Raw genomic sequence first — 14206 nt, 5'->3', positions numbered from 1 at the left:
ACTAAGGATTCAATTCTGGCCTGTCTGTGTGGCGTTTGCACATTCTCCCTGTGTCTGCGTGGTTTTCCTCTGGGTGCTCCGGTTTCCTCCCACAGTCCAAAGATGTGCAGGTTGGGTTGGTTGGTCATGCTAAATGTCAGGGGATTAGTAGGGTAAATATGTGGGGCTACGGGAATAGGGCCTGGCTGGGATTGTGGTCAGTGATGAGTTGAATGGCCTCCTTTGATTCTTCAAGTGAATAAGATTAGCACCCCCCCATTCTCCTATGTTCTAAGGAATAAATATGATGATACAACAATAACTGAGATGTTGATGAACCACAGCAATCAACCTCTGTTTGATTAATCTACAGTAGACCCAGATATCAGGCGATGAAAACACATAGTGATGGAGAGCTTGTTGTACCCTAAGCACGTACCTACCTCATCTCAAGCCTCACAAAGGGGCAGGGTGTTCCAGTCTCACCCACCCAGCGACCAGAAAGCCCCGCCTGAAGTCAAGGGACCTTTAAATGGTCTGTTAAATTGTCTGTCCCACCAGTAACGATTCCTACAGTGGGCGGGGTTGGAAAATTTACCCCAAAGTCTCCGCTGGCATTGGCACGGGCGAGAATAAATGAACAAACACGTCAACCACACAAGGCAAGAAGCCGTTTGCTCCGATGTTAATTGTTGGTTTATTAGATTTGGAGTTGCAACCATCGTCTCTATCCATCACCGTAGCTCGTCAGTCTGAACGTAACATATAAATACCAAACTCAACCACACACAACAGAGCTGCTCAGAGGTACCGTACAATAATATCATTATTATCATAGGGGAAAAATAGTTTTATTATTTAACAAACTTCTCTTCTTCTTCTTAAAAAGTGCTCATGTAAAATTACAAATCTAGGCAAAATTGACAGTTTAAATGAACAGCTTTGCCACATATATTTAAGAGATTCAAGCCATTGAAAAGCGCAAAGCATCTGTGGCCACACTTCCGTCGACAGACTTTCTTCACCCGAGTCAAATTCATTCATATAAACCATTATCTTGGTCCAGTGCATCATGAGGGAGACTTTGCGAACAAATAAATAAATCCCATTTATACTAGAACATTCCGTCGTTGTAGATCAGCTAAAAGCACCAAAATGACTTTTAGCAAAAAACAGAAACAAAAAAAGAAAAAAAATTCCAGCAGCTTTTTTTTTTACAGGACCTACAAGATCCAAGAAACACGTCTCATTGTAAAACTTCAATTTCTTTTGCTTTTTTAAATAAAATAATCTACTCTCACTTTACATTATGTATTCACATCGGCTACGTCACAGTGGGGTAGGGGGGCAGGGGAGAAGCATGTGTCAAAATAATGTTTTAAAAATAAACCCACATTAAAAATAATAACGAACCAAAAAGAATGTCGGGATGAACGGTTAACAAAATAAAACCCCACAGGGAGCTTGGTCAGGTACATTGGTCTTCATTGTTCTCCAGGGACAGTCTGGTCTGTGCTTCATTCCAAGTTTCAGTAATGGGGTGGATGGTTGTATGGGTTCGAAGGTTGTTGCGGCTGATTACCTGGAAGAGGTTCAAGGTTGTACAAGCATCACAATTGGTTAGGCACTGAAGAGGAAAGGCCAGGCACCGTTAGCAAATCAGCAATTTGTCAAATGGTAAAGAGTTTAGCACAACAGGACATAACATTTCTACTGGAGAAAGGCAGAGGGAGAGAACCCATGAGAGTGAATTACAAGGAGCGACACGGTGGCACAGTGATGAGCGTTGCTGCCACATGGATCCAAGGACCCAGGTTCGATTCCCGGCTTGGGACACCCTCTGTGTGGACTTTGCAAGTTCTCCCCGTGCCCGCGTGGGTTTTCCCTCCGAGTGCTCCAATTCCCTCCCACAGTCCAAAGATGTGCAGGTAGGTGGATTGGCCATGTTAAGTTGTACCTTAATGTCAGGGAAATTAGCTAGGGTAAATGCATGGGGTTATGGGGATAGAGCCCGGGTGGAATTGTGGTCAGTGCAGGCTCAATGGGCCGAATGGCCTCCTTCTATACTGTAGGGTTCTATAATTCTATGCATGCTGGTTAGCTGCATTGGCGGTGCTAAGTTCTCCCTCAGTGTACCGAACATGCACCGGAGTGTGGCGATTAGGCGATTTTCACAGTAACTTCATTGCAGTGTTAATGTAAGCCTACTTGTGACTAATAAATAAATTTTAAAAAAGATAATAACCTTATCAAAAGATTTAGACTGCAGCGTGGTCGGAGGTAAAGAAAGGGAAATCAAGGATTGTAGGTGGAGTTAATGATTATCATATCAGATCAGTCATGATCTCACTGAATAGCAGAGCAGACTCAATGGGCCAAATGGTTTCCTCTGCTCCTACATTTTATGGTCATGTTTACGTTTATTTATTAGAGCCATAATGAGGCTTACGTTCACACTGCAATGAAGTTACTGTGAAAATCCCCTAGTCGCCACACTCCGGCACCTGTTCAAGTACACTGAGGGAGAATTTAGCATGGCCAATGCACCTAACCCCACGTCTTTCAGACTGTGGGAGGAAACCGAAGTACCCGGAGGAAACCCACACAGGCACGGGAAGAATGTACAGACTCTGCACAGACCAGGGGACATAATCCAGATAACTGATAATAGAGCCAAGGGAGATGAAAAATTTATTTTATGCAGCAAGTTGTTATGATGTGGAGCAGTTTTAGAAGTCAATCAAACAGTAACTTTCAAAGTGGAATTGGATAAATACTTGAAGGGGAAACATTTATGGACTTGGAGTGTGTTAGCAAACACATCCTTAACTGGCAGTAAGTGATGCAGAGAACAGTGTCGGGGTGACCTGCAGAGGTGGTTGGTACACACAGGAGCGGTTGGCAATTAGTGTCCAGAAATCATTTAAAAAAAACCAATGGAATGCAACACAAGCTGGGAATCGAACCTCTGTGGTCTTATGGGAAAGGGAAGAAAGAGGGGGTGAGGAAAGGAAAACCGGTGATTGGCGGCCGGGGGCGTTGGGGGGGGGGAGGTGGGGTGGGGGGGAGTGCATGTGGCAGGTGTGAGAAAACTACTTGGGAAACTTGAGTTGACTGGCAAAGCTCTGTTGATTCAAGCTGAGTGCATTTCACATTTTGCCCAGGGTGTGACATACATTTAGAATCCAGTTTTCAATGTGCATGGCTGCTCCGCAGCTTTGCATCATGCCAGCAGTTATGAATTGTGTTGAAGGCTGAGGGGACTGCTTTGGTGCCGAATGAGTGTTGCATTTCATTGGGTTTCTGAGTGATTTCCAGTGACCTACTGGTCATCTCCAAAACTTCTTGTTGCATGTCTTTTTTTCCCTCTTTGTCACGAATACAGCTTGGTGTTTGATGGAATAATCATCCAGCATTTGAAATCTGATTTGAATTCGGTACCTACTAGAGAGCTGCTTTTGCAACTGTCGAACCAGCGCTGCTGTCTGTTGTTGCTGTTGTGTCTGCTGCATTCCCTGTCTGGAAAACTGGGATGAGGAAAAAGGAAACACATTACCAACACTGCATCCGTTCATTGCTCGATCCCTTAACTATTACAACTGTGGAGATCTGCCTGTGCACGGGTGAAGGTTAAGAGTTTATCTACCCGAGCGGGTCATTTTCATTGCGTCAAGGTGCTACACAAATGTCACTTCTATCTCCTAAGCATTGCTGGTAATTTTTCACCTTGTTATTCTTCACCTCCCCTCCCACAGGATCAAAGATACTTCCACGGCATTCATGTCGCGTCAGTCGGGCGGGAAATGGGCGCAAACACAAGTAGAATAGAGCAGTTACATTGAGTGGACACCTTAACTGCTCAAATATTACCTAGTACACAACTGAGATAATATTTTTGTTCTCTTTTTCCAAAGCATGAAGAATTCATGAAGAAAACAATAGAATTCAAAGAATACATCTAAATTATAAAGATCATGCAGAGGCAAGAGTGAAAACAAGGCAAATGTTAGGGTGTAGAGAAATGGGTTAACACAACAAGAATGAGTAACAGATTGGAATATTATTTTGCAGGAATTGAGAGAGAAAGCAAAGACTGGAGGAAAAAAAGGAGAGTATTCCAGTGGAGGTCCAAAGGTAGTTCATCGTTGGTAGCTCTTGAAACATGATAACATTCAAGGATATTGGACAAGTGCTGAGAAATGGGATTGGTGCGACTTTAGTGGTAGTTACTGTTGGTGCAGGCTCGATGGGCCAAAGGGCCTTTTCTGCACTGTCTGCCTCTACAACTCTTCAGCTCTGAGAGCACTGAAATGTTGGGCGGGATTTTCTGGCTGCACTCATCCCAAAACTGGAAAATCCCGCCTGAGGTCAGTGGACCTTTGCAATGATCCGCCACACTGCCCGCAATGATTCCCGTGGTGGGTGGGATGGGACAATTTCTACCCCCGCCCCCGACCCCACAACTCTATTTTACAGATGCTGCCAGACCTGCTGAGATTTTCCAATATTTTGTTTTATTGTCAATCTAGTCTTTATGCTTTAATTTGTGGAACAACGCACAATCTTGAATTCATATAGATCCCTTTGAAGATAGAAATTTACCCCCCTTCCCCACCAAGTAACAACATAGAAATGTAAAATTTTAAAACTCTGCAAGGAATTTTCTACCTGAGGGAGTGAATCCCCACAGTTACATGTGGCTCTTTCACAGCTGGAGGGTGTGATTGGCATTACAAGAACAAACATCTCCTCCATTATGTGGGAGAGGAGAATTGAGATCAGCAAGGGGGGGGTCGGCAAGGGGCCAGGAAAATTAGCACATCAGCAGCAGCACCCTCATTGTAGACTGGCTGTCTCTGCATATACGTGAAATAGTCAGCACAGACAAAGGAGATGGTTCACTGTATCTATCAACAGGACACAGCTGACTGTCCTCGCTAACAGTACCAAAACTGTAATAATGACATGATGAAGTTGTCCGAACAGACATTCCATCCACCACTAAAGATTATGACATTACTGATGGGACACGATTAAACAGGCATTGTCTCTGTCCTACCTCTTTGTCTCATAAGTAAATAATTTACCAGTGTGCGCGACTAGAAACAATTATCTTTAGTAGAAATTGTAAGAAATGCCCTATAAAAAAGGCTGACTCTACATAACTGAGCAGAGCAGACTGAAGAAGCCTTAGGAATTCTTCTGTTCTCTCCTTATCGATAAAAAGGCAATAAAGGATCCATCGCTCGCGAACACTCTGTCCGAATATCTTTTTAGCTCCGACAGTTAAAAAGGTACTCACGCTGTAACGTAGCAGCGCTAACTTTCAGCAATGCGTTTAATGGATAACTGACAAGCTATTGTAACAGATTCTCAGAGTACATGGGGAGGTTGAAAAGGAGCTGCTGTTTTCATGGGGCTAACGGTGAACTGACACAAATCATTCAGCAACTTGCAATGATTTGCACCTTATGTTGACATTACACATTAATAAGGGCGTGAACATGAAGCTTCAGCATTGATTTTGCCTGCAAATCCTGGCCCAACATTTTCTTAAAGAACTTTGGTCACCCTGTTATGGGCAAGACACTAATAAACTGGAAAGAGCGCAAAGATGTTTTACGAGGATGTTGCCAGTGGGCCTGAGTCATTGGGAGAAGTTGGTCAGGCTAGGGCTTTATTCCTTGGGATGTCAGAGAATGAGGGGTGACTTTATTGAGGTGTATAAAATCAAGAGGGGCACAGATAGGATGAACGCACATAGTTTATTTCCCAGGGAAGGGGAATTGAAAACCGGAGGGCATAGGTTTAAGGTGAGAGGGGAAAGATTTAAAAAACGACCTGAGGGGCAACTTCTTCACGCAGAAGGTGGTACGTGTACGGAATGAACTGCCAGAGAAAGTAGTTGAGACAGGTACAATAGCAACATTGAAAAAGCATTGAGATAAGTACATGGGAAAGGATTAGGGGGATATGGGCCAAACATGGACAATTGGGACTAGCTGGGAGGACACCATGGTCAGCATGGACCAGTTGGACCGAAGGGCAGCTCACTCACTAACACCAAACTCTCCCTATCTCCTTCAGTCAGTGTCAAAAGCAATACAAGCCACTGCAGATGAGAAGAGATGAGTATAAAATCTGAAGCTTATAGATAATTCAAGTTCATTATTATTGGTTCAGGAAAACTTCATTTCTCATTCTCTCAGTCTCATAGTTGCTGACTATTCGACCAATCGAGTCCCTTTTCCCTATCTAGGAGGAAGGGAAGAATCTATACAACACTTTCCATAAGCTTATGAAAGCGTCTTCAGTTTAATCCCAACCAGACCATTAAATGTGGGCAGATCTGTGCTGCAAATAAACTCAGATTTTCCAGTATGGAAAAATAAAAAAAGTGAACACTGAGAATCTGGGCACTCACAAGATGAGACAGAGCCAAGGAATCTTGCTGCAAAGGATTGAAACTGTACAAGGCTCCTTACACAAATTACTTATGATAGTAGTCTTAGATCCAAGAGGGCATTCAGCCCATTTTGAAAGCTATCCAATTAGTTCCATTGCTCTTCTCTTTCCCCATAGGCTTGTAAATATTAATCCTCTTTGTGCATTTTCCTATTCCCTTTCGAAATGACTTCCTTCACCCTTGTTCAGCAGTGCGGTTAAAAAATAAAATCTTCACCTAGTGTCACCAAATCCCTACAGTGCAGAAGGAGGCCATTGGGCCCATTGTAGCTGCACTGGCTTTCCAATAGCTTAATGTCATTCTCCCTGCCTTTCCCCATACCCCTGTATATTGTTCCTGTTGAAGTAATTATCTAATGTTCTTCAGTGTTATACCAATCAGCCATGCAATAAGCCTAGAAAAACCATGGGCGGCACGATAGCACAGTGGTTAGCACTGCTGCTTCACAGTGCCAGGGACACAGGTTCAATTCTTGGCTTGGGCCACTGTCAGTGTGGAATTTGCACGTTCTGCCCACGTCTGCTCTGTTTCCCTCCCACATTCTGAAAGATGTGCTGGTTAGGTGCATTGACCTGAACAGGTGCCGGAATGTGGGGCAACGCAGGGGAATTTCTCTGTAACTTCATTGCAGTGTTAATGTAAGCCTTACTTGTGACTAATAAATAAACTTTGAAAAACGTTTTCATTTAAACTGAGCTACACTATTCTGGAAAGGCCCAGAGTTCAATCCCTAATCTTCATTGAACTATTTAACCTCAGTGCGGATGGTGAAGTAACTCACTCCTTTTGAATACAGTTCTGCATGGACCAAAGAAAAACAAGCGCAACTATTCCTGATAGTTATCTTGAGCCTTCAGTGCCAACCGAGGCTGAGTGGTAGCATTATCCCCTCAGAGGCATGGGTTCGAGTCCAATTCCAGAGAATACATGGAAAGTATTTGAGATGGTCAAATATGGGGTTATTGTTAATCTCTTAGGCAGCATTCTAATGCACTGAGCCAGAACTTCATGCCAGGCCTGCAGAGACATGGTGCCATCCCAGACAAACATCGTCTAGGCTGACTTTTCTCTGCACCTCATCCATTGAGCGCCGCTGTTCAATAAGATCATGGCTGTTCCGACTGTAACCACAACCCCACCTTCCTGCCGATCCCCGATAATCTTTCATCCTCTTGTTCATCAAAAATCTATCCAGCTCTGCCTGAAAGATATTCAAAGATTCTACTTTCCCCGCCTTTTGAGGAAGACAGTTCCAGAGACTCTCAACCCTCAGAGAAAACATTTCTCCTCAGCTCCATCTTAAATGGGCAACCCCTTATTTCTAAACAGTGACCCCTAATTCTAGAATAATAGGCCAAGGTTTTCTAGTCCCCAACCCACATAACTCCACCCCCCCCCCCCCGCCCGCCTCCCCCCCCCCCCCCGCCCGCCTCCCCCCCCCCCCCCCCCCCCCCTCCCCCGCTGTCCCCCGCCATTGACTGCTGGGCTGGATCAGGATCTGCTGGTCCCACCAAAGTCAACAGGCTTTTGCACACGAGTTGGCTGCCCTGCAGTTAGGGAGTCTGCCATGAGGAGGGAGAGGTTTTGACTTGGGCACGACCTGAATATCCCACCAAAGGGAAGGGTCTGAAAATCCTGCTCATGGATTGTGATATGAGGGAACGTATGAGGGCTGTGAGTCATAGAGTCATAGAATCCTATATTGCAGAAGGAGGCCATTCGGCCCATTGAGTTTGCAACAACCACAATCCCACTCAGGCCCTGTTTCTGTAACCCCACATATTTACCCTGCTAATCCCCTAATGACCCTAGTTGCAATTTAGCATGGCCAATCCACCTAACCCGCACATCTTTGGACTGTGGCTGAAACCGGAGCACCCGGAGGAAATCCATGCAGACACAAGGAGATTGTGCAGACTCCACACAGACAGTGACCCGAGGCTGGAATCAAACCCGGATCCCTGGCACTGTGAGACAGCAGTGCTAACCACTGCGTCGCCCCAAATCAATAACTGATAGAGGAATAGCAGGTATGATGAACATGACACAGACTGGAGCTGACTGTTCTTTCTCTGCTTTTATTTCCTCGTATTACCTACTCCAGGGTAAACGTTGAGTCTTGTAAGCCACAAGTTTGTAAACTGGGATCTGTCAAATCCCAGATCCTGGACTTTTTGTTCATCTGGACACAGATATTCCAGGCACGTTGAGGTTTCAACACATTTTCTATCTCTGTTGAAATAATAACACATTTCCTATTGCCCTGGAACATATTTCCTGCAGCAATACTTTCTACTGGGGTTTCTGGCACTGCCCCAATAACAGAATAGTAAAAAGTCTCACAACATCGGGTTAAAGTTCAACAGGTTTATTTGGTAGCACGAGCTTTCGGGCAGCACTCTGAAAGCTTGTGCTACCAAATAAACCTGTTGAATTTTAGTCTGATGTGGTGGAATTTATTACTGCGCGCACCCAAGTCCAACGCTGGCATCTCCACACCAATAATAGTAGATCTTTGACAAGTCGCGGGCAGTGGGGTCTCCTTCAGAGTCCAATGTTTCAAAGGATATTGAAAAATGGGTTAATTATTTTCAGCAGGGACCCCGTGCGCAACATTTGACAACCTCTGCTCGCAACCACATTGCCAAATGACGACAGAACCAGTTTTGTGCCTCTGTTGTGGGACAGAGCTCAGCCACGCCTGTGGAAAGTGTAAAGCTCCGCTCAGCAGGGACCACAGCAATGGAAACAAGAGTTCTGCCCTGATGAAATCCTGAATTGCAGCTGTTGGACTGAGACCATTAACTGTAGTTTAAATGCAGCCGAGGATAGATGTAATGAGAGATTTTCAGATAGTTGAGCGATAGAATTAGATCTTAGGAGTGGCTGACCGAAGGTTTGAAGTTTAAAGTGGTGGGTTTTTAAGAAGAGTAAGAAGTCTCACAACACCAGTTTAAAGTCCAACAGGTTTATTTGGTAGCACGAACTTTCGGAGCGCTGCTCCTTCATCAGGTGAGTGGCCAACCCCCAAATAAACCTGTTGGACTTTAACCTGATGTTGTGAGAGTTCTTGCCGTGCCCACCCCAGTCCAACGCCGGCATCTCCACATCCTGGTTTTTAAGAGGAGCTTTAAAGGGGAAGTGGAGTGTGGGGAGATAGATGGTTTTGAGGGAGTTTCAGAGGGAAATAGTTTTGCATAAAAATGAAAACTGCATCTAAAAGAAATGGGGCGGGATTTTCCACATTCCCCACGATATGATTCACGGCAGAAGAGGCTTTGGCGGCAGGCGAGAGCTTCTGATCCTGCCATTGTCAACGGGCTTTCCCATTATTTGTATTCCTTGCCATTGGAGAACTCACAGTTGGGGTGGGGTGGGGTGGGGGGGTTCGGGGTCACCATCAGCGGAAGCATAAGATCCGCTGGAGAGAACGGGCTGGAAAATCTCGCCCATATTTTCCTTCCGAAACCTTCCATGCCACAAAATATGGATTAGACCTAAATTTGGAGAAATAATAACGCTCAAATCAAACTATTCTTTCCAATAACTCTTCACACAATGGTCGGCACGGTGACACAATGGTTAGCGCTGCTGCCTCACAGCACCGGGAACCTAGATTTGATTCTAGCTTAGGTCACTGCCTGTGTGGAGTTTGCACGTTCTCCCAGTGTCTGCACGGGTTTCCTCCAGGTGCTCCAGTTTCCTCCCACACTCCAAAGATGTGCGGGCTAGGTGCATTGGTCTTGCTAAGTTGCCCCTTAGCATCTTGGAACACTTGAGTTAGAGGATAGATATGCGTGGTTACGGGAATAGGGCCTGAGTGGGATTGTTGTTGGTGTAGACTGGATGGGCCAAATGGCCTTCTTCTGCACTGTAGGGTTGCTATGACAATGCGTTTTGACAGTTATTGTAGTAAACATGCCACTGAAACATTGGCTGGAACTCTATCAACATTGCCCGCCATGGAATAGGAGTTGGCAAGAGTCCGACAATGGAAATCTCTGTTGATTTCAGGTGGGGATTTCCGGTCTCACACGAATGAGGCCATTAAATCCTGTCCAGTAAGTAGAAAGTGGCCAAAGGGCATTATGCAGCAAGCATTTAAGCTTCACACCAAACTCGTGTTTAATTTGGAGATGGAGAACAGAATGGTTCATTTGTTTCGTATTTTCCTTGAGGATCATTCCTCCCCCTTTATCTATGAATGGCAAACACGCTCCATCCTCTGAAATCTCCTCAAATCTGCCTCACCGCAGTCAACTCTGACTTTAAGGCCCTTCCTAAAAATCCACCACTTTAATCAAACATTTGCTCAGCAGCTCCTGATATCTAATTCCACAGCTCAGCATGCGCTTGAACCTGAATGTGCCTTTATTAAGCGTAATGGCACGTTCTGCTTTAATAAGCCGTTGTATAAACGCATGTTGTTATGGTTGTATTGAGTTAGAGTCACAGTAGGCTGCCTCGTAAATAGAATAAAATCTTGCCATATGTCTGGTGCATGGTACTATGGAGCACAAGGATGTGAACTGATACCATAACCTCACGCTGCGAGGTACATGAACATACAGGAAAAGGAGCTGGCCACTCAGGTTCTGGAGCCCTCTCCACTGTTTGGATACATCACGGCTCATCTGTATCTCAACTTCTTTCATCTGGTTTAACCCAACATCTTTACATACCCTTACTAAACAAAAATCCACCAATCTCAATCTGGAAAATTTTATCTGATTCTCAGTATCCACAGACGTTTGGGACAGGGAACTCCAGATTCCTACCACTCTACTTTCTCAGGAAGCTGAGGAAATTCGGCATGTCCGCTACGACTCTCACCAATCTTGACAGACGCACCACAGAAAGCATTCTTTCCGGTTGTGTCACAGCTTGGTATGGCTCCTGCTCTGCCCAAGACAGCAGGCGACCACAAACGGTAGTGAATGTAGCCCAATCCATCACGCAAACCAGCCTCCCATCTATTGATCTATCTATACTTCCTGCTGCCTCAGCATAATCAAGGATCCCACACATCCTGGGCATACTCTCTTCTACCTTCTTCCATTGAGAAAAAGATACAAAAGTCTGAGATCACGTACCAACTGACTCAAGGGCAGCTTCTTCCCTGCTGCCATCAGACTCTTGAATGGACCTACCTTATATTAAGCTGATCTTTCTCTACACCCTAGCTATCACTGTATCACTTGTATTATGCACCTCTCCTTTGCTTCTCCTCTATGTATGGTATGTGTTGCCTCTGAATTACTTTAATATAAAAAAACTCAATCTGACTACCCCTAAATTTTCTAAACTCAAAAAAATGTAGCCTGCCTTTACTTATGCATCCTGGCCCTCAACGCACTCTAAAATTATTTTGCAAACGATACAATTGTGATGATTCATGTGCTGTGGGAAAAGTCTTTCTTTCTTTGTGTGAATTCCATTCATGACCAAAGTGAACTGAACAGTATTCTGAAAGAATGCTAATTGACTTCCTGATTATTACAGCAACAGAGTCCAAGAAATGCCCACGTGATCCGGGTTTTCCAAAGCAGCAAAGGGCAAATAGAAAGCTAATTGCAGTGGTGCTAGGTTTCAGTCTGTGTTCTTGATTGGCACTGAGAACTCATGTGAGAGGGGAAACAAGCAAGCTTCTCTCCCAGTGGAAGAGTTTTCTGTTTGACAGTTAGCAAACATATGCTTGTGGTGAAGCAGTAAAATGGACAGAGTCCACTCTCTCACCCCTGGGATCTGTAACAAAAAGGCTTGCAACATTTTCACATTAAGGCAGAGCTGGAAGGTGTCCCATGATTGGACGAAAGAAAGAGAGGGAAGAACAGCTACTTGAAGTGTCCACAACAGTTGGCACACTTGCCACTGTGGAAGTAAATTCCTTTTTAATTGATGTTTATCATAATGGCAAATGATAACAGCCATTTACCCAATGTAGGCAGCTGTCCAGGATAAGAGGAGATGGTATAAGTATAGCGTATTATACAGAGTGACTTGTTGGAGTTGTGGATATAACATTGCAGTACAGTTTATAACAACTCTTGGACAGAACATGCAGTACTTGAATGTACAAAGAACAAAGAGGATGAAGGACATTACAGCACAGGAACAGGCTCTTCAGCCCACCAAGCCTGTGCCGATCATGTTGTCCTATCTATACCAACCGCCTGTATCCCTCTACTCCCCCGCCTGTTCATGTGTCTACCCAGATAAGTTGTAAATGTTACTAACATGTCTGCCTCAACCACCTCACTTGGCAGTGCATTCCAGGTTCTGTGTAAAAAACTTTCCCCTCACGTCTCTACTGAACTTATACCTCCTTAACTTGAACTTGTGCCCCCTTGTAATTGTCGGTTCTGTCCTGGGAAAAAGCTTCCAGCTGTTGCCCCTATCTATGCCTGTCATAATTTTATAAACCTCTATCAGGTCACCCCCTTAGCCTTTGTCTTTTCAGGGAGAACAATCCCAGTTTATTCAATCTCTCCTCATAGCTAATACCCTTTATACCAGACAACATCCTGGTAAACCTTTTCTGTACTCTCTCCATAGGCTCCGCTTCTTTCTGGGAGTGTCCAGAATTGGACACAATATTCCAAATGTGGCGTACCCAATGTTTTATATAACTCTAGCATAATTTGACAACATAATTTGTCAAGTAATGGAGACAATTTTCATCATATCACCAAAGAACATCGTGGCAATTGATAAATCAAACGGGGTAGCACAGCAAGTACATTTCCATCCAAATCCTTCTTTCACCTGAGGACATGAGGAACTTATTTAAAGAAATATTTATGCATCCACTTACCAGTGCTTGCTGTGACTGTGCTGCTTGTATTCCTAGTGCTTGCTGACTCTGCTGTTGCTGTTGTTGCTGTTGCTGCATCTGGAACCAGAAAGGATAAAATATTGCTTTATTTTGGGTGCCACAGAGTTGAAGAATTTGATACCATGGGAGGCCATTTGGCCCATCTTGCTGCGCCTGGCTCTATCTACTTAGACCCACATACATTTCCGGTTCCTGCTCCTGCTCCGACCAAGACTGCAAGAAACTATAAAAGGTCGTGGACGTAACCCAATCCATCACGCAAACCAGCCTCCCATCCATTGACTCTGTCGACACTTCTCGCTGTCTTGGAGAAGCAGCCAGCAAAATCAAAGACCCCACGTGCCCCCTACATTCTCTCTTCCATCTTCTTCCGTCGGGAAAAGGATACAAAAGCCTGAGGTCATGTACCAACCGACTCAAGAACAGCTTCTTCCCTGCTGCTGTCAGACTTCAGTATGAACTTACCTTGCATTAAGTTGATCTTTCTGTACACCCTAACTGTGACTGTAACACCACATTCTGCACTCTCTCCTTTCCTTCTCTATGAACGGCATGCGTTGTCTGCACAGTGTGCAAGAAATAATACTTTTCACTGTATACTAACAGATGTGACAATAATAAATCAAATCAAATCAAATCCGCAATAACTATAGAGCTTTTCAAAGTTTCTTATTTTATTTTACGTATCTTTTCCACAACTGTATATGTATGGGACCATAAATAGATAAATACATAAATAGGTAAAATTACACTATTAAAAAAAATATATTTATTTGTTCATGGGATGTGAGCATCGCTGGTTAGGCCAGCATTTATTGCTAGTTACCCTTCAGAAAGTGGTGGTTAGTTGCTTTCTTGAACCGCTGCAGTCCATGTGGTGCAGGTACACCCACAGTGCTGTTAGGCAGGGAGTTCCAGGACTTTGA

At 44.4% G+C, this 14206-nt stretch overlaps 1 protein-coding gene across 1 annotated transcript in view; it reads right to left on the bottom strand.

The window, feature by feature from the left end:
• Window positions 1–669: 669 nt before the first annotated feature.
• Window positions 670–14206, bottom strand: part of LOC145341129 (mediator of RNA polymerase II transcription subunit 12-like protein) — a 564757-nt gene continuing 551220 nt past the window's right edge. The window contains 3 exon segments of the mRNA XM_080186002.1: window positions 670–1561; window positions 3425–3506; window positions 13260–13337. Coding sequence (XP_080042128.1) covers window positions 1509–1561; window positions 3425–3506; window positions 13260–13337 — 213 coding nt within the window. The 3' untranslated portion in view covers window positions 670–1508.

The sequence above is a fragment of the Carcharhinus amblyrhynchos genome, chromosome 3 (assembly GCF_965287045.1).
Source record: "Carcharhinus amblyrhynchos chromosome 3, sCarAmb.v2.hapA, whole genome shotgun sequence".
NCBI classification, from domain to species: domain Eukaryota; kingdom Metazoa; phylum Chordata; class Chondrichthyes; order Carcharhiniformes; family Carcharhinidae; genus Carcharhinus; species Carcharhinus amblyrhynchos.
This window is presented reverse-complemented; position numbering and strand designations above follow the sequence as displayed.